Below are 26654 nucleotides of genomic sequence, written 5' to 3'. Positions count from 1 at the left end.
ATTTTCGTCTACTAGACAAACAAAAATTCATTAAGTGCTGGATTTTCGTCTACTAGACAAACGAAAATTCATTAAGTGCTGGATTTTCGTCTACTAGACAAACGAAAATTCATTAAGTGTTGGATTTTTGTCTGCTAGACAAACGGAAATTCATTAAGTTCTGGATTTTCGTCTACTAGACAAACGAAAATTCATTAAGTGCTGGATTTTCGTCTACTAGACAAACAAAAATTCATTAAGTGCTGGATTTTCGTCTACTAGACAAACGAAAATTCATTAAGTGCTGGATTTTCGTCTACTAGACAAACGAAAATTCATTAAGTGTTGGATTTTCGTCTGCTAGACAAACGGAAATTCATTAAGTTCTGGATTTTCGTCTGCTAGACAAACGATTTGCCATTTTAGTGTCCACAGCATTTAAATGAGCTTTTCGGGTTGATAATTGCCGCTATGTTAACCTAAAAAGCTATATAGTTAAGTTGAATACTTGCAGTAGTGCCTGTTAACACTACGATTTTTCGATTTGATTTCTACTCCCTGCAAGACAATAGTTTTCCGATTCAATGACTTCCCAATTTCAGTTTCTATTAGCTAAATAGAAGTGAAGAGAAGCACATTGTGAAAAACTGTTTTAAGTCTCTTTTCATCTATTAGCTAAGGCTACGGTCATTACCTACAACAACAGGAAAAAACGGGACAGGTTACGAGGTGATTTGATCCCAAATTATTCGCTTTACATATTTTGATGATTCACGGGACTAGTTTTATGCTCAAGCGAGCTTTAAAATAATCAAAACCAGACAGTGCGACTGTCCTTGAGAACCACATCCTGTAATATTTCGTAGATGATCAAGTTACCGTGACTTATTGCTTGGGATTTTCCAACAGTAAAATATACTTATATATTTTGAAAGTGAAAATGGTAGCTAATGCGTAGCTAATAATCCTATTTTGTAACACGCGTTGCAAAAGTACTCTTCTTAAAACCTTTAATTAAGGTTTTATAACACGGAATTGCGTTATCCATTCTCACCAAGCAACTCGATTTGGTTCCGCTGTCTCATGCCTCAGACTAGCTGCATTGAAAGCACTAACGTTACCATTAAATGATTACGCCAATTTGTTGAAACCATTTCAATATCCATTCCATTTCCGTTCAAATATTGGTTTTCCAACCATTCCCATTCCATTACCGTTAAAACAATTTCAATTCCCATCCCCATTTCCACTCAAAATATTTGTTTTCCAACCATTCCCATTCCATTACCGTTAAAACAATTTCAATTCCCATCCCCATTTCCACTCAAAATATTTGTTTTCCAACCATTCCCATTCCATTACCGTTAAAACAATTTCAATTCCCATCCCCATTTCCACTCAAAATATTTGTTTTCCAACCATTCCCATTCCATTACCGTTAAAACAATTTCAATTCCCATCCCCATTTCCACTCAAAATATTTGTTTTCCAACCATTCCCATTCCATTACCGTTAAAACAATTTCAATTCCCATCCCCATTTCCACTCAAAATATTTGTTTTCCAACCATTCCCATTCAATTTCCGTCCACAAATTTGTTTACCAACCATTCCCATTCCATTACCGTTAAAACAATTTCAATAACCATTCCATTTCCGCTCAAATATTTATTTTCCAACCATTCTCATTTCCCATTTCAAATTTAAGTATTGCACAAGACTGAAATTCCATTATCGACCATTCCCAAACTTAAATTAACTTTTTCATCCATGCCCAATCGAAAAAACAAAGTACATGTACAATATCTGGATAAAAAAGTAAGTTTAGTATAGTATTTATTCACGCCTCGAAAACAAGTTGACCCGTTAGAATTAGTGTTTCAGGCGCTTCCATAGGGCCTTCCATTCTATGCGAGTGGGTTACTCTATGGATCAAATGGAACATTTTCGGTGTCAAATGTATTAATAGCCATACGATTCTTGTTCTTTCGAAACCATTTTATAACGTTTCCTAAGTGTCTAGTGTGAACGCGGCTAAAGGGTTGTTCAAAACGAAGATCAAAATTCTACCATCATCAATCTTAACCTATTTAGACAGCGTTCAACGATAATTTTATTTTAAAGCAGCCACCGATTAGATGGCGCCACTACGTAGTAGAGGGTTTAAACTCTTTCCACCAATGGGAAAGCGATTGCAAAAGCGTGACCTTTCACCCGCTTTCCCATTGGTGAAAATAAATTAACTCCCTTAGTATTTAGTGACGCCAACTAATGGGTGGCTGTGTTATAACCTTGCTGCCATACGCACGAATATTAAAATATATTTTCTTTGAAATTTTTTTTTGAATCTCATCTCTTTCAAATGGAAATCGGTCAAATCACGAGACAACTCAAGGTTATCTTACAAAGGAACCGGTCAACAAATCAAACGAAACAGGAGACCAGCAAGATCATTTCAACTCTGGAAAGCATATTCCGCTAAACAAATCACGTAATAATACATTATTCCCTGAGTTAGGTTTTTAAAGTAAGGACATCGCACTTCTTCTATGGGATTTGGCTTTCGACAGATTTTTTTCAAAATGAAACATGTTGCTAAGCTTGATCAAAGGAGCAAAATTGTCTATTGCCATTTTCCCTAGCTCCTATAGTTTGTCCAGTATCAGCGGTCAAAAGTGGACAAAACTTAGTATAGTCTATTTGTTAAAAGGAGTCACGGCCCATCGGTTAGCGCTCTATGCTCGCGCGTCGCTAGTCCGGGCTCACTATCAATAGAGTTGTCTAAGAATTAACTGGCTGATGACTTCCAACCCTTTTAGGATAAAATAAATATATTTTATATTTTTTTCTGATAAATAATTATAATATAAAACCAAGAATGTATTTATTTATACTCAGGGAGAATGAATATGTCGAGATTATTTTTAGCGTTTCTCCAATTCCACCCGTTGGGGCCCCCGGTATGCTCCTCCGCTTTAATAAAATCGAATAATACTGCAATTTCATTGGTTTTTAAAAATTACGTTTTTCGACGCGATTAACGCTGCTGCGAGGACGCAAAAAATAAGACCGTCTCCTTACCCCCCCCCCCCTTAGCGTGACGGGGTTAGGGCCTCAACGTGTCCATCGATAGTCTCGACATATTCATTCTCCCTGAGTATAAATAAATACATACTTGATAAAACTTACATTTTATATAGTTGATGAGAATTTAAACTGACTAATAACATAACCAGTTCATACGATATTCTAACTGGCAATACTATTTTTTTTAAACGACGACCTTCAATTCTAAAAAAACTACCTAAAAAAATTGGAAAAATAAATTGAAAGTAATCCTTTTCCCTCACGCTAATATTTGAGAGGCCAAGGAGGAAAAGAAATATTGTAAATAGAATTAATTTGATATTTTCATTTCCCCTTAGGTCAAATAACCGACTTTTAACAAAAACACCCCCGAGAGTGTCGCTGGGGAAATTTTAAACGCCAAAAAAGGAATTAATAGTTTCTTGTCTTCTTAAAAGAAATGTTTTATTCAGAATAAAATTTCCCGGTATTATAATTTCAATAAAAATACAATGCAGCCAGGAAACGAGTTTTTATTTCTCGCGAAAATCGAAATTCAAATCGAACGCCGCCACTCATAGAAACGCAAATCAATGTAAAATTATACTAAAATGCAAATATTCACAATCAGGAATCCATATCTCTCCTAGGAATGCTTATCCTGGCGTATCGCGCATGGTAAGATCACTCTGACGGCTATGGCCCCGCCTACGAGAGAAAAAATCCCCTCTGCGCGCGCTCCCCTCTCACGTTGTTGTTTGTTAAGTTAACATAGTGACGTCAAAAAAACCGTCAGCCACATCGAGACCAAAATCTGCCGGGATAAGCATTCCAAGTAGAGGTATGAATTCCTGGCACAATTTTTATAATCCCTAATGCGTCTAGCTTTGTACCATAAAAAGCCTTTACGATACTTGATGTTGAACGTTATATTACGCTACCTATAGGCTTAGTGCGTAGTTACAATTTTTGGTCATATGTATCGCCGCCTACCGACCTAGTTTTAAATTAATTATAATTATAATTATATGAAAGCTGTCTGCTCATTCAAAATTCTCTCTGCACAACGGTTGAAAGTTTCCACCGAAAAACTTAAAAATTCAAAAGTCGTCTGCTATTTCTTCACATATTTAATTGACGGCTATTTCGGCAGATGGCGCTATATTTCCTAACCTCGAAGCCTATATAGTTTTCGACGGCAACCAAAAGAGGGCGTACCGATAGTTTTCGTTCGCGAAAAAGTTCAATATTAATAATGAATGGTCTAATTTCTGCCTCCTAGTTTAATAGAAGCTAGGGTAACTGCCGCTAATTACGTTAAGAATAAGTCATACCAGAAGAAAATAGGGGAAGTACGTATCTGTAGCTTTGAGCTGTAGAAGGCGTCGTGTGACCCACGAAAACACCTTTTTACGCATAATTAACCAAAATGAAAAAGTAGTTCCACTTTTGTTTTGTTTCAACACGGCGATAAACGACGAGAGTAAAGACGCCTTAGCTCATTTAGCAGATAATGAAAAGGACAATATGTTACGATTGTTCAATTTGATAAAAATTTATTATTTAAACAATGTATTCATCCGCGATTTCCCGCCAAACCGTTCTGGCGCGAAAATTCGTGAAAAGTGACGCCTTTCCAATGCTGACTAGAAGCGTACTTCCCCCTATTTTCTTCTGGTCATACAGATTGTCCCCTTTAAGAAAGCTTTTAAAACCTTTTTGGTGATTTTTACATTGTTGCCAAAATAATTTCAGATTCAAATTCCCTGACTATTTTTTGTTTTCTCTGACCATTTAAAGAGATTTTCCCTGACTCTTTAAAACCAAAATTAGACAATTTTTATCTTTATATTTTACTTTTATAAGAAGTTTATAAATTGAAATCAACCTACATTTCAGTACAAAATTATTATTGCAACGTTAAAAAAATTAGAAAAACTTTAAAGGAACCGAATAATCATAGAATTTGTCAGATAGCTAGAGTAAAATTACCTTCAAAAAGTGTCCAGATAAAGTTGAATTCCCTGACTTTTCCCTGAATTTTTACAAATTCTTGAAATTCCCTGACCTTTGCCTGATTTCCCTGACGTGTGGCATCCCTGTTTTACTTATTATTGGCGCTCCGCCACCCAACCAATGTGGGGAATGTACTCAGGAAATTTTGGAAAACCCAACATCGAGGGGCTACTAATACGTAGTAAGAGCTTGAAACGGCTTGTATTGAATTTTTGTAAAAATATTTTCCCACTTAAAAATTGAATTTAAATAAAGTACCTCAACCACCGTCATTCGCAATAACATCCGCTTTTAAATCAAAAAGATCATGGTAACCCTATTTCGAAAGATTTTACAACTAAGGACCAACTATTGAACAGAAAACGGCAAATTTTTGTTCGTATTTTTAACATGATGGTTTTTCAGCGCGAGCTTTAGTGCAAGTCCGTAAGTTGCCGGATAATTTTTAATCCGTGGGCCCTCTTATTTGAAAATTTTAAATTGATACTCGGATTTTATTAATGTTAAATGCCGGCCGCTTAAGTTGTCTCAGCTAACATTAATTTCGAGTATAGTTAGTGAGATATAATGTAACTAGTTGCTCATTTCAAGTTTTCGTCGCTTAAAGCTTTTTTTAGCTCGAGGAAAATTCGTTATGGCATAGTTAACATAATGATTAAAAGTATGACAAGTCTCGCTTTCCCAACACTAATTTTACGGATCCCCCGTGTCACCAATGTCCATATAAATGACAATTGACTGACTACTCTCTGACAATCGTTTTTCTGAAATAGGCCACACCGACATCCGTAGCTGGCAAAATTTTAAACCCTGATGTGGTCCTTTAAGGAGGCAAAGACCCTAGACAAGCACCCACGTGAACACTTTGAAAAACTATGTAAGACCTACCGGCTAGGGACTTGGGCATAACTTGGAGGCAGACCAAAGAGTGCAAGTTCCTGGATTCGGCGTACCCGTTGATGGCCATGCAGCCGCCGAAGAAGGTGATGTGGTAGACGTAGGTGAAGAGGACAGCCATGGCGGTGTACAGGCAGAAGATGCGCACGCAGGGGAAGGGCGTGATGGCCCCGATCAGGAAGGACAAGAAGTTCGTCAAGGAGGTGATGGTGATGGACACTGCCGCGTCGGCGAAGGCGTCGCCGAGACGGTGGTTGACGGGCTCCTTGGGACTGGTTCGCCGCCAAGCCGCCAGCAGCACGAAGGTGTCGTCCATTCCGATGCCTGCGAAAGGATACAAAAATATTACAAACGTTGATACTTACTGATTAATATAAGCTTAATACCAGACAAATTTCAAATTGCAGGGTTCGTACAAAATTTCCGGAATAAAATTCCCTGACATTTCCAGGTTTTCCCTGACTAAATCTCCAAATTTCCCTGACCATTTGTGTAGAATAAATTTATGTTTTGAGGTAAACTCTTGAAAAATGTTAATTATGTATTTTTAAGACATTTTTCAAAAATTTATTTTCCGGATTTATTTTTGGGGTCATTTTAAAATTCCCTTACTATTTCGGACCATTTTAAATTTCCCTGACTATTCCCTGACCATTGGGAATCATTTTCAAATTCCCTGACTTTTCCCTGACCTTTTAGAAACATTTTCAAATTCGTGTACTAACCCTGAATTGCGTCACAGAATTTTTTGAGTTTTGAGGGCGGGGATAAATCAATAATAATAATAATAATAATCAGCTCGGCTAATTCCCTTAAGCCTAAGTCATCAAGCGACTTTAAAGCCATAATTCAGGTGGCCGGGCTACAATGCGTAGGAGGGTGGTGGCAAGCCCTTCATGCCACGCGAGCCAACAGCTCCCTACACTAACTATTACCGTTAACCTCAACAAGTTTTTTATGGAAGGGGAAACTGAAGAGCTTGGGGAAAAACCTCTTAAACCAGTTGGGAGCTAACTTGTGAACTCAACGCGTAAGGAGTTGTTCCGAGTTTTCACGCAGTGCCACAAGCTGGGATCGAACCCGGCTCCTCTTGCGGCGAGGCGAAAGTGCTAAACACTCTGTGTTTTTGGACAGAAAGAGAAGAGCTACGTGAAATTCGTCCCGAAATTTTTCAAACGATTCTGTGGGCCTTTAAAAAGTCGCCATTTTGAAGGTTGACATAACGAATTATTAAACATCGGCCATTTGTTAAAAGTGCCACATTACAAAACGATAATTTCACAGCTTCTAAAATAACGTATTGGGGTCTTAGGTAAAGATCGCGTTGGAGCTTATAACCCCTTTGAAATGCAAGTGTAAAAAGTAAAAATTTAGGTTTCATTATCAGACCGATTTTCGTGACTTATTTCGAGAAAATGAACTAACTGTTGTCAAAAATTGGAAATTCAACAGCAAATTTATCAAAAGTCAAAATTGGGGCTCATCAGTACTGTGTAGGAACTCTGGCTTTACTTCGATAGATGTCTGCTGTATAGTGACTGTCATGCAATAATTGGTGAATAATTTCGCTATAAATTGCAATGGACTGCAAATGTATTTTATCAAATCTATTCTATCAAGGATAGAGTACCAATTGACTTGCCCCAAGACCAGCACGAAACGTGCCTCAGTCTATTTACAACTCTTTTGTCTCGTCCTTGAAGGTCTTCGCCAACACAAGCTCCTTGGCCACAAATAGGCCATGTCCGTATAAGGGCCGCCCAAACAATATTTGATAAATAACGTCAATATACGACCACCTATTTATCCTTTTTTCATATTCCAAACAAGGCCTATATCTCTTCTTTATGGATGTTCAATGGTTCACGTTTCTTACGAGCAAATCAGTTCTTTTTCACGTGACAAAGGAAGGGTAGGTTCGCTATTGACCGCTGGCAGACTGGCTACGACGGGCTACTTTCTTTATACCGACAAAGTAACGAAACCATTTGGAAATTGACTGCTGGAACGAACGCCAAAACCCGAGGATGGCGGCGTCCATTATAAATCAAACGCAATACGACCTTAAGCGCATTCTAAGTAGCCAAAATCCAATAAGATCATTCGAAATATTAGCTACGGTTTTTGTTAAACGGTAAATTTATTCTGCCTCCCATTTTTAACGTTGAAATGCAATCAAAATGATACACGTATCCAGATCGATTAAATAAAAATATTTAAATACATTTTCGTCAAGTATTATATCTTACTCCTAACTCTTTAGACCGTTGGTGGTTCCCGTGCTTTTGCTCTAACTGTATTATATCATGTATGTAAAACGTCGATTGCGTGTGCCGTAAGGCTAGGCGACCACTGGCTCTCCGTTTCGTATCCGTCCTGCCTTCCACAAGTCATTGTCTCCGTTACGAAGCAAAGGCTTGTGAAAGCTAGGACGGAGACGTTACGAAGAGCATTGGGCGTGTGGCCTAAGACGTCAGATTTAAGGAACATTGATATGCCGGATCCATTTGATTTTTAGAGGGGGTTGGGGCTTGGGGGTATCTCCCGAAATATCCCTAAATACACTCTTGATAATATACTAGGACGTTGCAAAAAACGGTATTTTCAATTAAGACTTGAGCGGAACGAGCTACAAATGCACTGGTTTATTAGGTTTATGTAAATTAGAGGCATACGTAATCAGAGGAGTGAAAGCGGTGAAAATAATTCATGGCTAGTTTATTAGGCAAAAAAAAAATAAAGAATACAATAGATACGGAAAGTATTTTTGTATCGCGTTTGTTGTACATCGGTTAACACGAAACTTGGTTTATGTTATAGTGTTCCAAAGGAATCTTAAGTTTTGGCAGCTAACCCTCTTTTATTTTTTATTTTTAAAAGGCGCGCCACTTTAAAACCCGGGTCAAATATAATCCCATCCAAAGTTTTATGAGACTAAAATTTACGGCAGGTAGCAAGGCGTACGGCGACTGTCACCCGACTGTGAAAGCAGCCTACGAACGCTGGAATTCCAGCATAAATATTTTATATTGTGGTTGGCAGCTTAAATTTTATTTTAAACCAAATATGTTAAATAATAGTTTTTATAAGTGTCGATTAATATAACCCAACAGATTTTTTTCATCAATACTTTTTGTTCGCGCTTGACAAAAGAATTACAATTACGATTTCGGTTGCCATGGTTACGCGGGACGTGTTCTGTTAGGACTGTACGAAATTCATCTTTATAATTAGGAGGTAGCGCCATCTATATTTTGTAAAGTTATATGGATAAAAATAAATAATTATTAGCTAACTCATCGTAACTTGAGTTAAAAAGGATCGTGTTGACAGAATAAAATTATTTTTAAACAACTTCAAAGGTTTGTTTGTTACGAGAAATGATACTTTTCAATTTCGCTTCAGATTCGTGAAAATATTTAATTGCAATATAGTTGCCACCATTAGAGACAGATGCCGCCACGGTAGAACGATAAAGTTGATAAAGTCTCCTTGTGGAACGAATTTGGTCCCGCGCCAGCCAGATTTAGTTGTACCTCTATTTATTCCCAACTCAATGACTTACACCTTCAATGCCTGCTGCCATGATCTTCTGCCACAAACGAAAACGGTTGTCTGTTACAATTTTATCTAGTAAACGTCACTTTATTAACCTTGTCATGTAAAAGATCGCAAACCTAATTTAATTCGCTTATTTTTAATTAAATGTGAAATTAATAATACATAGAGATTTTATGTACCCAGGGTACACGAAGATTTAAAAACGAAGTTTGAACAATACTAAATTAGGCGTTATGTATTATTGGTTTCTTCGTGTGCCCGGGTGTACCTCCAATATCTCTCTTTGTATAATCTTGATTGTACAAGGCCTAGGTTTATTTCAATTCAAACAAGTATTTGCACTTTTTAACGAGTACGCAGCTAGATAAATAATAGGTTGTCATAACACTGTCTCGATTTGTTGAGTTTCTAAATTATAATTATCATAATTTTTATTTAAACACTATAAATTTATTACGACTTGTCACGTAAGCTCTTGAAGTTGTTAAATATTCGACTCCAAAGTACTGTAAGAAAATCGTCTAAAATGCTCACGTGGCTCCCGACGTTTTGTTCTAACCAATGAGCTAGAAAATGAACTAGAGATACAAACAAATCTGGGATTCGCGGGACACGTTTTATTTGAGTAAAAATTAGGCTTAAGTTTCAACTCTATCCAATCGTGTTGGCGCCATCTGTTAAGATTTAGTTTAACAATAACACGATAGATGGCGCCAACACGATTTGATAAAGTTCATTTACTAGGCCTAACTGTACAACTCAACAAATACTGTCTCAATTCTACCTCATTGGATTGCTCTGCTTATCCTCTTTAAAAGTAAAAAAAAAATATTGATTACAGCCCATAGTAAAATAGTGGATAATTCGTAATAAAAATATCGACATTTCTAAGTAATATTTATTACCATAACCCATTAGTGGGTTCGAAGTAAAAAATACATTTAGCCTAATTCAAAGAAAAATACCAGGTTGGCAATAATCTCTAGATTTATTTTCGGCGACTCAAAGTGCAAATATTATTTATCGTAGTTTCGTTGTTATTACTGTGACTGAAAGCAGAAACCAAGTAACACGAATTACGTTTGTTTTTACTTTAGAGTTATTTAAATTATTTGATAAATTCGGATACTAGAGGCGAAAACTATAGTATTTTATCAAAATGCCCATTAAACAGTTACGTGTATTTCGCTTTCAGGAGAGCACCTTCGCTGTTTAAACTAAAACCTCTTTTCATTTTTACTTTGATTCGCCGCTCATTACATCATTATTCCAGGACACTCCACATAAACAAACTTTTAAAATAAAAATATATTTGTCCCCAATTCTCTAGTTGGCTTATTTCAGCTGCATTTTCTCAAATCAAATATTGGTTAAGTTTTGTGATTTAATAAAATTTTTGAGATATAAACTAACAAAAGTCTGTAGGACGTGTAGGTAAATAATATATTATCATAAGTAACATTAGCATAGACCAAAATATAGCGCACCATAATTGACGACCAAAATATCGAAATAACTATGTTAAAAAGTTTGAAATATCTAAAATATTTTCAGCAGTCATTAGGGCTGTGCGATTCGTGGTTTTAGGCAATCGAGTCGGGTATCGAGTATCAATTTTTTCGTCGAGTATTCGAGTCGAGTAATATTGAAAACGAGTCGAATAATCGAGTACTTGATTAAAGGAAAATTTTCTCTCATTCGAGTCTAATAACTTAAAAAAAACTCAGAGTAATATTTTTACTTGATTAGGAGCTGATTTTATTCGAGTAATTGTGAAATTTAATTTAAAATTAGTAAAACGTAAATTTCAATGCTGAAAAGTATTCCTTTAATTTAAATGAACCACAGTTTCCACAACTTTGTAGGTACCGTTTATTGCGCCCCAAAAAGTTGTAAAAACCCCTCTTTGAACTTTGAATCCACGAGGATAGAAAAAACAAATACTCGACGAGTTTAGAGAGCAGCTTATGAGAGTAATCGGGTACCCGAATATGTAATTTTGTGGTACTCGGTAATCGACGAGTATTCTCCAATTACTTATTCGAAGTAGAGTTTCAAGTACTCGATCTCAAAAAAAGGTGAGTACTCGATGATGTTCGAGTATTCGCACAGCCCTAGCACTCATATAATTTTTTATACTTCGAGTCCGTTGAGAATATTTTTAGCGTTTCTCTAAATTTACCTCAAGCTCTAACAGTTATCCTACCCTTAAAGCAAGTGTCGACTCGACCTGAAGTAGCTCTTATTTCAACAGATGTCGCTAGCGTCGAAATAAAAACAAGATGCTTACGCTACATTTTGACCCAAAAGGCGGGACATAAAAGTAGCCCTCGCGTTGATTGGTTCGTTTGTAAATTTGTCAACAACTTCAATTAGAGTAATTTTTAACAATACATTTTATATGGGATATATAATTAAGGTTAAAGTCCACTTAATACAGTATAAGTTATCTAATTTTTTTTTGAGATACACACATATCGGTGTCGACCCGAGGTATTAGACACCAGCACACACACAATAACTGATTAATCAGGGCGAGATATGTGTAACGACCACGCCAACGGGGGGATACGTGGGGACAGGGGTGGGGACACCCTTGGCGGAAGTATTCCGACCACCCGTTAGGGGATTGGTGGTCGTCCTCACACGGCCATCCACAAACTCTGCCTCCCGGACGCCTGGGATTACATTAGTGAGCCACTACTCCCGGCATAAGTTATCTAATTATAATAATTATAAATGGTTCTCTGACGACGTTATTGTTTCGCTATTTTGAATTTTAGCGTCCTTTGCCATTAAAAGATGGCACCAATATAGTCGTTTTTTAGAAGAATCGGATAGAATCATTGCCATCTCTAAAAACAAAGGTCTTATCATAATACAGGTGGCAATAATAGAGCCGAAAATTGCTTTAAACCTCAATTAAATTAACGCACCACGTGACTTTTTCCTGCCCCTCCCCTCCTCTCTCCAATAGATTAATGGTAATTACGTTCATTAAAAAATACCTCCCCCATGAGATGGCGCTGTAAAATAAGAAAAATAGAATAGATTTAATATAAAGGTACAAATTCTAACTAATGTAAACTATCTTCAGGGTCGGGCTGCCGAGGTGGGCAAAATCCCACAACCGAATTTGCTTTTGGAGGGGGCAGCCATTGGGTTTTAATAGTGTTTTGGTTTACCGCGAGGGGGCAATACCCCCCTTTATTCTTCTCATGTCACAGACCTCGAATAAAGAAGTAATTAATGTTTTTATTTGTCTTAAATCGTTATAGTACGAAATAGTACGTTTTTTTATAAAGTAACCGTACTCTCTCATTTGACTGTTTTACGCCTTTCAACGATTATCTTTAACGACCTTTATTATCGCGGTAAGAGTATCGAGAGAAGAAAGCTACCGTGTAGCACGTGCCTGCGTTACGGGAAAAACCGCCCACCCAGGAGCCTTTCCCAACTATACTCTGTAGCAACCTTAGAAAGGGTCCAAATTATTATTACAGGGCTCGCTGGTTTGAGCCACACTGGTTTCAACCTAGGGTTAAAGGGAATATAACCTCAGGTATTTGGTGTGGAACACCAACGCTTGCAGCTCTGACCGCTCTTGCCTTTCGCTTTAAAAATGTTTGGCGCCACTGTACTTAGGCCTAAGGTGGTGCCTTGGGTATTAGCCTAGCTGATTATTATTATTATTATTATTATTATTATTATTTGAAAAATTGAAGGGGTCTTCCATAAAGATTGCTTTGCAGGTTATATTCCCTTTAAACCAAGTGTTTTAAAACCTTTACTTTTTAATAAAAACCATGGTTTCTATGTCGTTACACATTTTTTCATCTATAGGAAAATATTTATAAATCTATAAGCACAGAATTTTTTTAGATATTTTGAAAACTCAAATTAAAGGTTTGGTAAATTTAGAATGAGTATATACAGTTAAAAAACACTCACATAAGCGATAATTATTTTAAATTAATATAAACCATTAATTAAAATAATTCAACCCACACTGTCCAGTGCCGGATTTACCATAGGCACTTCAGGCACAATACCTAGGGCCTGCGAAACTATTAGGGCCTAGATAGATAGATATAGATGTTAGCCAATCTAGAGCTAAGTGCCTAAGGCCTACGAACACCTAAATCCGCCACTGACTAGTGTACGGAATTGTTTATTCATTATCCACAAATTTTCCCATTTATTTAAAAAACGTTGGTAAAAAGAATATAATTTTAACTTATTTAATTATGTTTTTTACTCAACCAAGCCTTTATTTGAATGAAAGTGGTATTTATTTAAATAATTGTTTGTTTTATTTAAATAATAGGCTTATTCACTTTCGATTATTTAAACATTTTACAATTTTTATTCAACTATTGGTTATTTAAATAAATATTATTTAAATATAGCCGGGCTTATTTTATTCATGGATAAAAATTAATCGACTGCCGAACACTACCACTGACCCTGTCAAATTGCAGTCACTATTAAATTCGCCTATCTAAGGTTGCGGATGAGTATACTTCTAACTAATAACTATCGCCAAAGACGAAATTATACCATACAGAGAATGGGACGGTAAAAGTTTCCCACCCCCGTCCGTGTTATAAGTACTTTCATTTTTAGAGCGTCAGAAATTGGAATTTGGGTTAACCAAATGTCATCAAAAAGTATGGACCGCAGCCGCCAGCGGGGACGCGCGCAGTTCGTACCCCTTTCTGGGCTAGTCCGCGTCTGCCGGCCACCGAAAGTGGGCCCCCCCCCTCCCCCAGTTGTTGTTCGGAACAATGGCGGACGCGGGCGCCGTTTGAGAAAGTATTTGATTACCGCGGTCGTCATGGCAACCGCGCGCGGATCCGATATGGAGTAATTGTCCTCCATATTTCGTTCTCTCTGTGGCCCCGTTTCGGTGGCCTCAATTCTTTCCTTCTTTCTTCGGTTCCGGACATGGCCAGCTTTTATTTTTGCGATTTACGCTTTTATGATTCGTGGTGTATTTAAACAGGCTCTCAGCCGGCTCTACAGTTTTCAATTTAGATCGATTTAGAATTTTTATCAGTTTTCATTCGCGATAAAGTCCAAAATATTCAATCGTTTTGCTTTGCATTTTATTGGGCCCGTTAGGAAGGCGAGCTTACTTTAGGGGAAGTCCAATTATTTTTATACCAAATAAAATTTATCTAACCAGTTCCGGAACCAATATGTGATCAGTTTCCGGTGCCCAATCCATGACAATTTACTCGGACCAATCACTGACCAGTTACCGGACCAATCACTGACCCGTTACCGGACCAATCACTGACCCGTTACCGGACCAATCACTGACCCGTTACCGGACCAATCACTGACCCGTTACCGGACCAATCACTGACCAGTTACCGGACCAATCACTGACCAGTTACCGGACCAATCACTGACCAGTTACCGGAAAAATCAATGACCACTTTCCAAGACCAATTATCTATGACCACTTTCCGGGACAGGTCTTAAGCCAATAGCACCTAGATACAATTGAATGCATATCGATATAGATCACGAAATGGGCAGGTCCCTGGTGTTATTTTCATTAGATTTTCTTGTTACAACAAAATATGTAATAATCAGTTAAGCGCGCCAAAAAAATTCCCTCTACATTTCAACTAAAAATTCGTAATCCGTGATTTCCCAATATAAGCTAAAATAATTATCTCCGTCCCAAAATGTAAACTACCCACAGTCTGGATTTACCAGTTTGAATTCCAATCGAATCAATAAATAAAAAAAATTTAATGACAAACATTTTACAATATATACCACGTATAATGTTTCCCACATAAAAAGTCCTCCGCAATTTGAGGCGGAAAAGGTACCATTAAATAATAACAATAAATGAAGTGAATTATTTTCACACCGCGAAAAAAATCATGAAGTCAAGCGTGAACGAATTCTTCAAATAACGACCAGTAACCGAAATATATTTCAATATTAAACAGAAATACGTAGCTACAATAGAAACACGTTAAATATCCAAGCAACAAAGAGACTGGAACGGACAATCGAAACTTAAACTTTATAACTAAACTATAAATTTAAGGTCGACAATTTTACATTGTCTTTTCACAATGGGCTAAATTAATGGTGCACATTTCATCAAGGATTAAATTATTTATTCTTATGGAGAACGATTTTTAGCGTTGCGCCGAATCCCCTTAAAGCAGGGGTCCAAATAAAGGTTTACAAGTTTTTGGTGTATACAGAGTGTTATAGAAGTCAGTGCAATAAATTTGAGGTGTTATGGGGGTTGAGTAAAGATGTTTGACTGTCTTTGTCGTGATCCTCTGCGACGAATAGGAAAAGCGCTGGAGAGCGTTAAGGTTTGGCCTAAAAAACGCCTAAATGTAAGCTTTCAACGAACATAAGAACCCAGATAGAAAACCGGTTTTAAAGGGGTAGTAGGAAATTTTACTACTACCCCTTTAAAATCGGTTTTGAAACACCCTGTATAGCGGGGGCAAGTGTTGGCTCGACGTGAAGTAGATCTTTTTTCAACAGATGTCGCTAGCGTCGAAATCAAAATGAGATAGTTAAGCTAAATTTTGACTCAAAAGGCGGGACATAAAAGTACAACTCGCGTTGATTGGTTAGTTTGCAAATTTGTCAACAACTTAAATTATAGTAATTTTTAACAATACATTTTATATGGAATATATAATTAAGGTTAAAGTCCACTAAATAGAGTATAAGTTATCTAATTTTAATAATTATAAATGGTTATCTGACGACGTTATTGTTTCGCTATTTTGAACTTTAGCTTCCTTTGCCATTAATAGATGGCACCACGCTCTCCAATACAGTCGTTTTTCGAAGAACCGGATAGATGCATTGCCATCTCTAATAACAAGGGACTTATCATAATACAGGTGGCAATGATAGAGCCGACACTTGCTTTAAAAGCCAATCAAATCAGCTCGGTATCACGAGGGTGAATTTTTCCTCCCCCACTCGTGCCGGTGGTAAATTTGACCTTGAAGCCCGTAGGTCGTCTCAACATAGTAATTCTACCCACGGTACAAATAAATTTCATTTGACCTTCGAGTTAATAAAACCCAATTGAAATTTTAAAAAATAAATACAGTCAAAGGCAGGGTGTTTTATACGACTATTGTTCAATTAACTTTCAAACTTTGATATAAATTTTAAATTTAAATGGACAATAACAAATTAGTGTCAACAGTTAAATTAACAACCTATTTAGATTTTGTACAAAACGTGCAAATCGTAAATAAAAATGGTTTTTTAAAAACCGTATTGTTGTGTTTAAATTTTTCACACATTAAAACTTCAAAAACTAACAAAAATTCGTTTAAAGGAAGAAACCGGTTTGATGTACAAATTTTCAATAGCGCGGGTGCGTTGGAAATGGGGGCAAACCTCGATGCGAAAGGAACCCATCAGAACAAGTTCAAGGAAAGAGATTAATCGGAAAAAAACTTATATATATGTTAAATTTCTCTTTTTCGTCTGCTAAGAACAGTGACGTAGGACGTAAGGGGGGAAGCATTCAGCCCCCCCACATGATATTTCGATTTTCCACCAAACCTTTTTACACGAAGAAGCAAATTGTTCAGAAAATAAAATCCATATTTTAGTTTAGAAGCGATATGGTTTCTTTTCGCCTGTTCTCGGACTAAAAGTGCACTCTTTTTACCCTAAAACGTTCTATTCGGCTGTTCCGGGGATAAGTATTACTCCGGCCCATGAACTATTCGCTAGTTCCGGAGTATTAGGGCTACTCTTTTTACCTCTTCTGAAAAGGAGGGTTAAAGGAGTAAATCGGATTTGGTCGTCTGCTAGCCAGAATTTATCTGCTGAATTTTGCAGCCATTTTGGAAAAACATTTTTACTCCGACTCAAACTATTTTCCACCGCTGAATCGGATTAAAATGACGTCATAGCTTTACTCTTCTTACCCTACTCCGAAATCCCGGAACAAGCGAAAAGAAACACCCTAGTGGTAAAAATATTCATTACATCTTTGATTTTCAAATAGAAAAACTTATTTATAGGGGCTTATAAAAGTTATTCAAAAATAAAATTTTCTACTTTGTTAAATTTTTGAGAGTAAAAATATATATTATTTTCTTTACGGAGACTACCAACAGTTGATTTTCCAATTTCTCTCAACGAAATCTAAAAACAGAAGAACAGAATACATGAATAAATTATTGAATAATAATATTACACAATTTTGATAGATAAGAGAAATAACATTGCCCAAGAATGAAGATAAAAACAACCGCCTTGCGAAACATTCCACGACGTTCTTCAGAATTTCAAGAATAAATAAAAAAAGCCTATTTTGGATCCGGTCTGTCAAGAAAATACACACGACTTTACAAATACGCTACCACATCGTCAACAAATTTGGGAGGTGGGTCGTGCCGTAAATAGAGTGCCGCAGGGTCAAATCAGGAAACGACATGGTCAAAAGTGTACGTAGACCAGTTTGGCAAAATCCCCGTATTTTCTAACGATCCGTCACACTGACCTCAATGTCCAGTTGAAACGGGATCCAACAACATTGAGAGAATCATTAGCCACAAAGAGAAACACGAAATGAAATATTTTCGCAATTTTTAGATAATTTAAAATATCTACTTTTCAGACAATTCGAAAATATTATTAAATAAATTACTTATAAAAGTAATCTTTTTGGCTACTTGCGTATCAGAAATTAAATACCAGCTAATTTCAAAGTCACAACTTTAATTTAAACAACAGTCACAGCTTTCATTTAAACAACTAAGTTAAAAGTCACAACTTTAATTTAAACAACAGTCACAGCTTTCATTTAAACAACTAAGTTAAAAGTCACAGCTTTCATTTAAACAACTAAGTTAAAAGTCACAGCTTTCATTTAAACAACTAAGTTAAAAGTCACAACTTTAATTTAAACAACTAAGTTAAAAGTCACAACTTTAAACAACTAAGTTAAAAGTCACAACTTTAAACAACTAAGTTAAAAGTCACAACTTTAAACAACTAAGTTAAAAGTCACAACTTTAAACAACTAAGTTAAAAGTCACAACTTTAAACAACTAAGTTAAAAGTCACAACTTTAAACAACTAAGTTAAAAGTCACAACTTTAAACAACTAAGTTAAAAGTCACAACTTTAAACAACTAAGTTAAAAGTCACAACTTTAAACAACTAAGTTAAAAGTCACAACTTTAAACAACTAAGTTAAAAGTCACAACTTTAAACAACTAAGTTAAAAGTCACAACTTTAAACAACTAAGTTAAAAGTCACAACTTTAAACAACTAAGTTAAAAGTCACAACTTTAAACAACTAAGTTAAAAGTCACAACTTTAAACAACTAAGTTAAAAGTCACAACTTTAATTTAAACAACTAACGAGGAGACGACCCGAGGTGGTTCTCACCGATTTGGTTCAAAGTTGGGGGATTGTTAGACCTAGATGTAACATGAAACCCTTTAAAGGGAAAAGTTACGCTGGGCTTCCGTTTTGCCATGGCAACCAAAAATGTTTTTGACAACATAAAATAAGAAAAAGTCTATGTAAAATAACATGCGAAAATTACAAATTCTAAGGGTCCCCCCCCCCCCTGTGCAAAACTTCAATAAATAAAAAAATAATAATTTAAAAAAAAATAAAAAAATTAGTAAATTTAACATTTTTGGATTACTTTGGACAAATAGGCTGGAATAAAAACCATTTTGGGTGAACTCGAGCGAATTTGAATAAATACGTTTAAATGTTTTACAAAATATTTGTATAACTTATGCCGTGATAACTGCCATATATTTCCGCCGATAAATCTTAAAATTTTCTACATTGCTTTATCTGATCAAATAAATAAGCCCCTTACACTGTGATAGAAATATGACGCCATTTTACAAAATGGCAGATATCAATATCTCATAATGCGATAACTGCCGAAATTATTTGTACATTAATTTGAAATCTGCCGTATGCAAAATAGCGCATAACAATATATATCTTAATTGTTATTAGAAAAATTATCGATTATCAATAATTTCCCGAGTTATCAATAATTTCCCGAGTTATCAATAATTTCCCGAGTTATCAATAATTTCCCGAGTTATCAATATTTTGATGTAGAAAATTTCACGTAAATCGACAAATAAAATGGCGTTGGATTATTATTGGAAAACCCATAGGTCTAATTTACTCGGGCAGATAATGAAACGTAGAAAATGTCTGATAAACCGAAGAATATTTACGGAACTTATCGCACGATGAGTTTTATTGATATCCGCCATTTTCCAAAATGGTGTCGGATTTCTATAAAAATCTATAGTACGAATTCATTCGGGCAGATAATGCAACGTAGGACCCTGAGAATTTGTCATTTTCACATGTTATTTTACATAGACTTTTTCTTATTTTATGTTGTCAAAAACATTTTTGGTTGCCATGGCAAAACGGAAGCCCAGCGTAACTTTTCCCTTTACCGGGTTTCATGTTACATCTAGGTCTAACAATCCCCCAACTTTGAACCAAATCGGTGAGAACCACCTCGGGTCGTCTCCTCGAAGTTAAAAGTCACAACTTTAATTTAAACAACTAACAAGGAGACGACCCGAGGTGATAATCACCGATTTGGTTCATAGTCGGGTATAGTGTACACCTCCATGTACCTTTAAAAACCTGCAAGGGAAAAGTTGCGACGGTCTTTCGTTTTGCCATGGCAACCGAAAACGTTTTTGACAACATGATTTGGAATTATTTCCATTGAAAATAACATGGGAATCTCAAGGATTTTAAAGGTCCCCCCTGTGAAACCTTTTAAAAAACGAATATTTTGAAAATTTCAAAACCGTTAAAAATACATTTAAATTGATTTTACAAATTAAATTTAATCAAGTTTAAATGCAATTTGGTCAATTGGGGGACCCTTAAAATCCTTCAGATTCCCATGGTATTTTCAATGGAAATAATTCCAAATCATGTTGTCAAAAATGTTTTCGGTTGCCGTCGCAATTTTTCCCTCGCAGGTTTTTCAAGTTACACGGAGGTGTACATTATATCCGACTTTGAACAAAATCGGTGATTACCACCTCGGGTCGTCTCCTTGTTAGTTAAACCTTCGGTACCTCGTGATAGCAGATTCGACCAATCATATTCTGTCATTTTTTCGGGAAAAAACGCAGAAACAAGATAATTTCAAATGATTTTGTATCCCTTTAATGGCCCGACCGCTAGAATTCAAAGGGCCAAGGACGCGTACTCACAACTACTCACACAATTCCCCATAAAAAAAAAAACATACAAATTACAGTTATGTTTTTCTTGAACCAGAATTAAAATCACAAATTAGAAAAATGTTTAGATAATGCTCTTCGCTAAACTTATTGTAAAAAGAAAAAAAAAACAGATTTTTCTATCTAATGCCAAGATGGACACGCTAGAGTAACTTCCATCAATTTTCTTGGGGAGAAATTGTACTGGCCTATATTATCGCGAATATAAACATGACTTATTAAAGCTTAGTTCCCACTTAGCGAAAAAAACAATTTTCGCGCTGAAAATTGACGCTCGCGAATAAAATTTGCGATTTTTTTTCAAATTCGCCGCTAAAGTCGCGTCTCCGCGGTATCTAGCGAATGTTCTATTTTTTGACGTCCACACGTTGGTGATAAAAAGATTCAGCCAATCAGAAAACGCGTTCCCTCGATCTATTCCGCTCCCGGCCGTCACTTATTAAGCCTAGGTCTTTAGAAAAGCGGCTCAGCCAACTTGACCAAGATACTGAAGTAAAGGTAATTATCTCACGAATAAAATTGTTTATTTATTGAAATTATCAACAGGAACATCCATTTGGTTCATTTTGAACTGATGTTTTATGTTAGGCCTAAAACATTACTAAAAACCCGCACGAGTTGTTTTCAGCGTTTTTACATTTTCGCGCTAAAGTGAGAACCGCTTCCCCAGCGACCGCAAAAACGCGTCTTTTTTCGTCTCGAAAATTCGCCAAGTGGGAACTAGTCTTTAGAAGGACTCAATTCTCGCAATTAGAAAAGAACATCTTACTTCGGACAAAGAACAATATTTCCAACGGCTTTAGCGACTTAGCTTACAAAAGCGCCTACCGTATTGCTTCCATTGAAGTTAGGATTCCCTTTACAGGAATAGTAGTCCACGAGGTAAAATTAAATGGGCCCTTACAAATTATTTTCAAACATTAAGGAAAACTATACTCAGTTGCAGGTTGAGAAAAGCCAAATATCTAGTACATTTGGCGGAAAGATACTCGCACGAATTTCCGCTAAATTTCACCTATTTTCTGTTGAATCCCTTGAGGTTCCTTCGCTTGTTATATTAATCCCTTTTAGAAATGTCTATTGCGTAAATTTCAAAGTGATCACTAAATATTTAATGTAGATTATTATTTTTAAGCTTCATTATAGCGTATTTTTAGTATTATGTTCCAAAACAATCAACAAATCGCGCGTTTATGTACGTCAACGTGGTAATCTTCTCGGCATTACTTGTTCTATAATTACCCTGGAGTCATGAAACAATTTTTTTAGGTATGCCTTACTTGTAAACCAAAACCACCATAACGTGAGTTAAAAACCACCATAACGTGAGTTAAAAACCACCATAACGTGAGTTAAAAACCACCATAACGTGAGTTAAAAACCACCATAACGTGAGTTAAAAACGATCATAACGTGAGTTAAAAACGATCATAACGTGAGTCAAAAACCACCATAACGTGAGTCAAAAACCACCATAACGTGAGTCAAAAACCACCATAACGTGAGTTAAAAACGATCATAACGTGAGTCAAAAACCACCATAACGTGAGTTAAAAACGATCATAACGTGAGTCAAAAACCACCATAACGTGAGTTAAAAACCACCATAACGTGAGTTAAAAACGATCATAACGTGAGTCAAAAACCAACATAACGTGAGTTAAAATGCAACCCATTCCGTTTGTTTAAAACTGAACCATATAATTGGTTGTTATAATTTAACTTAAAATGGTTTAAAATACAACAAATATTTTTGTGGTTATCAAATAACCTTTTTTTGGGGTTGGGTAAATACGGACCCAAAAATGGGTTGGGAAACAACCAATTTTGGGTTAAAAAACCCAATATTTTTAAGAGTGTAATGTTGTGTAGCGCCATTTCCAACATAGTTGGAGAAAAACATCTTCCTCATTATTAAAATAAAATTAAAATTTAAGTCTATTTTTAAATCTTTTATATCTAGAAAAAGCATTATACTAATATGAGAACCAATAATAAAAATAATTATACTAATACTAAAGGCATAACTTTTAATGACATTAATTCGAATATTAAATTAAGTCTGTAATTTAAAGTAATCGAAAATGAATGTTCCGGTAGAGAATGATGATATTTGACGTCACACATTTCCGTGAAGGGGCGCTTCAAAATTCTAAGAATTATTCCCTTGACAGTTTAACATACTTTAAATTAGACAAAGATAAGTTACAAATTAAACATTTAGTGATAATTCTCACTTCTCAAAATTTTGACGTCATCTCTTCTCACGAGAAGAGTGAGATTGCCTCCGAGCAAAAAAATTGGCGAAATTAAAAATAAAAATGGCAGCTAATATTCTAGTCAGTTTATTTGATGCTGAAGAAAATAAAAAAATATTTTTTCCGAATGTTAAGTTAATTTCCGGTGAATCGTGTAAAAATAATATTTATTGTCAAAGACTTAGTTTACAACGTTCGTGGCATAATCGTAAGCCGCCATCTTTAATAGAATCTTTTTACATTTGACGCATGATTTTAGTAGTGCTCGGAATTGTTTATTCATTATCCACAAATTTTCCGATTTATTTAAAAAACGTTGGTAAAAAGGATATCATTTTAACTTATTTAATTATGTTTTTTACGCAACCAAGCATTTATTTGAATAAAAGTGGTATTTATTTAAATAATTGTTTGTTTTATTTAAATAATAGGCTTATTCAGTTTCGATTATTTAAACATTTTACAATTTTTATTCAACTATTGGTTATTTAAATAAATATTATTTAAATATCGCCGAGCTTATTTTATTCATGGATAAAAATTAATGGAAGCACTAATCACGGGGAGAAAAATTATCACCAAGAACTGTTCTCAAGAGAAGAATTACTTCTTAGTTGCGTTACGTCATTTGTGAAAAGATCCAAAGTTGTTAACGAGTCTCTTTAAAAAACTTTGACGATTACCAATTTTTGGATCGAATCCCAAACAATAGAGGATATTGACTAACGGTGCTGTAATGAAAATACAACACAAAGAAGATTTCAATATTAAATAAACAGTGCCCACAATCTTTACAACTCTAGTTGCGTTATTCTAAAAATTAGGCAATTACATGACTGAAACTTTCGAAATCGACAACAATTATTCAACCATAAAAATTGAAGACACTTAAAAAAAATTAACTTAAAACCGCCTGTATTTCACGCGTTTCTGAACCTTTAAAAACCGTGATTCGAACCGTGTGGTCCCCTTAACAGTTAAATAATATCTTTATGCTTCGCATACTCTTTATTTTTTGCAATAACAAGGCAGACAAAAACGATTCACTCCACTTAAAAATATATTCAGATTACGCTAATTCACTTTTTAATTTAAAAATCCTTTAATCAAATAGCTACTTGATACAGTTAGAATAAAATTATGTCACCTAAAGAGACTTTTTAAAAAGGATTAACTCTTTTACAAGGAGACTACCTGAGGTGGTTATCACCGACTTTGTTGAGACTCGGGGGTTAATTAGACCTTATGGTAGTATGAAAATTCCCAAAGGGAAAAGTTGCAATGGGCTTTTCTTGGTTACCCAAATTTTGTTAAAATTTAACCAAAATTGATCAATTTTACCCAAAATCCTTGATCAATTTTACCCAAAATAGGTAAAATTTATCTTTTTTTTTCAATTTTTTTAAGTAAAGTACCCTGTGAAACCGAGAAAATCCCATGCTTTTTTTAAATGGAGATTTTTTTGTTTTGAGATATCAAAAAAATTTCACTTGCCATGAGAAAACTAAAGCCCATTGCAACTTTTCCCTTTGGCAATTTTCATATTACCATAAGGTCTACCTAACCCCCGAGATATGATACCTCGGATAAAAACGGATTATAAACAGAACGGATAAATTTATTTTAATTTTTATTCATGTTTGTATTCAGATTACTGATTCTGATACAGTTGAAAAACTCTAGGAAGCACTATTCCAATCGCTTTTATAATATTATTTGGAGAAAATAATTTAGTCGAAACAATAATCCTCGAGTTGATTATCTTGAGCTTAATCGCAAGCGCGGAAGTATAACGAATACACTACGAAACGTGTACCCTTCACACCAAGTACGGATTAAAGGGAACCAAGTTCTATATCATCAAATTGACCACTGAACCATTGTTTAAACTCGCTGTAATGAGTCCATACGTAACAATTGGTGCAATTCTAAGAGCATCGTCTAAGTACTAGTTTGTATCGGTGAGCTACTGGTTGTTGTTTGAACGCGAGAAAACTACGAAAGTTATTGTAGAAATATGGGACATTTTTTAAAATTTAATTCGAGGTACGTTACACCTCCGTGAAGATAGTGGGAACGTGGGAATTAGAGCTTCTACTTTACTAGGTAGGATTTCACGTGACGTCATACGGGTGCCTCCATTTTGTACAAATCAAGAGCCGCAACTGCCGTCATCATGGACTCATAATTAGTAAGCATGTGCGAATATTTATTTTGGGTTTTCGGGTCGAGTATCGGGTATTAAAAATTTTGCTTTTCGAGTATCGAGTCGAGTATCTAAATTTTATCGGGTTTTCGAGTATTTAGGCTTAGATTAAAAAAGGGGGTTTCGAGTACTCGAGTAACCTCGGGTACTTGAGTAACTTCGAGTACTCGAATAATTATGCTTAGCTAAAAATTATGGTTCGAGTATTCAGTTCTAAATTTTATTAGGAAAAAACAAAGTTAACTTTCAAAACTGGTGAATTAACACGGAGTCATATTTAAAGCTTTTAAATATACTACACTACTGAGCCTAACTTTCCAAACTAAAATTAAACCACCTACAAAAGGTTCGTGACTAGTGATTAACAAGCTACCAAAAAGTAATGGGAGGTGAGGGAACTTTAAGTTATGGTTAGGCTTTTAATTTCAGTTTCATTTTGTACCTTTACTTGCTTTTAAAACAATATCCAATTAGGAAGAACCTAAGAATTTATTCTAACTCTTCGACCAATTAGAGGGTTTAAGGCCAAGCCAAAAAGATGTTTTTTTTTGGGAAAAAATCCATAAAACGTAACGGGTTTTTTTTTCCGAATATCCCGCCGAAAACTCGCGGGTAGGGCCTTTGCAAAAATTGGCCTATCGGGTACCCGAAAATCTAAGCCTATGCTTTGAGTTTAGACCCGAAACTTTTTCGGGTTTTTTTAATAACGATTTTCGGGTATCGAGTCGAGTACCCGACTCGATTCTCGATCGAGTACTCGATTAAAATCGGGTACTCGCACATGCTTAATAATTAGTCCATGGTCGGACGTTTGGTAATTTCGCGTACGGCTTTTTTTTTATCTCAAAGTAAGTTCAGAAATCCGAAACCGATTTTGAGATTTTCGTGTTGATTTCTAGTATTTTAGGCTGATTTATGACAGATTTTCGCCCAGATTTCTCGATTTTCAAATTGATTTCAAGGTTTCTAAAATTACTTTTATCTCAAGTGCATGGGATTTGTAGGAATGTAAAGTTGGAAAAGTACAATTTAATTTGGTATTTTTCTAAATCACCCAAGCAGAAGGCCGATTTTTTTGCACAAAGCCAAGGTGAGCTACTCGAATAGAATATTTATAGGAATATAAGAAATCCAATAATAACGCCACACTCAGAAATCGATATTTGAATACGTTGTTTCTAGAAACGTTATACACATTAAATGAGTTAAGTTTAGCACTAATATTTAAAATATGGCCAAACTTTCTGAAATACTCTAGCTTTGAGCGACGGGATACTTCAATATGTTAATAATTCTAAGCAAGAACAACGAGATTAGTCAGAATTTTAACATAACTTGACAAAATATATAATTATTCTTACGAGACAAAATTTTTCAAAACTAAA

General features: G+C 35.5%; 1 protein-coding gene across 1 annotated transcript in view; it reads right to left on the bottom strand.

Moving 5' to 3' along the window:
- Ptr (patched domain-containing protein) overlaps nucleotides 1-26654 on the bottom strand; it is a 66334-nt gene that overhangs the window by 13501 nt on the left and 26179 nt on the right. The window contains exon 3 of the mRNA XM_090160334.1: nucleotides 5949-6281. Coding sequence (XP_090016460.1) covers nucleotides 5949-6281 — 333 coding nt within the window. The remainder of the gene's footprint in view (nucleotides 1-5948; nucleotides 6282-26654) is intronic.

This window comes from Leiobunum rupestre, chromosome 10 (assembly GCF_980474605.1).
Source record: "Leiobunum rupestre chromosome 10, qqLeiRupe1.1.hap1, whole genome shotgun sequence".
NCBI classification, from domain to species: Eukaryota; Metazoa; Arthropoda; class Arachnida; order Opiliones; family Sclerosomatidae; genus Leiobunum; species Leiobunum rupestre.
This window is presented reverse-complemented; position numbering and strand designations above follow the sequence as displayed.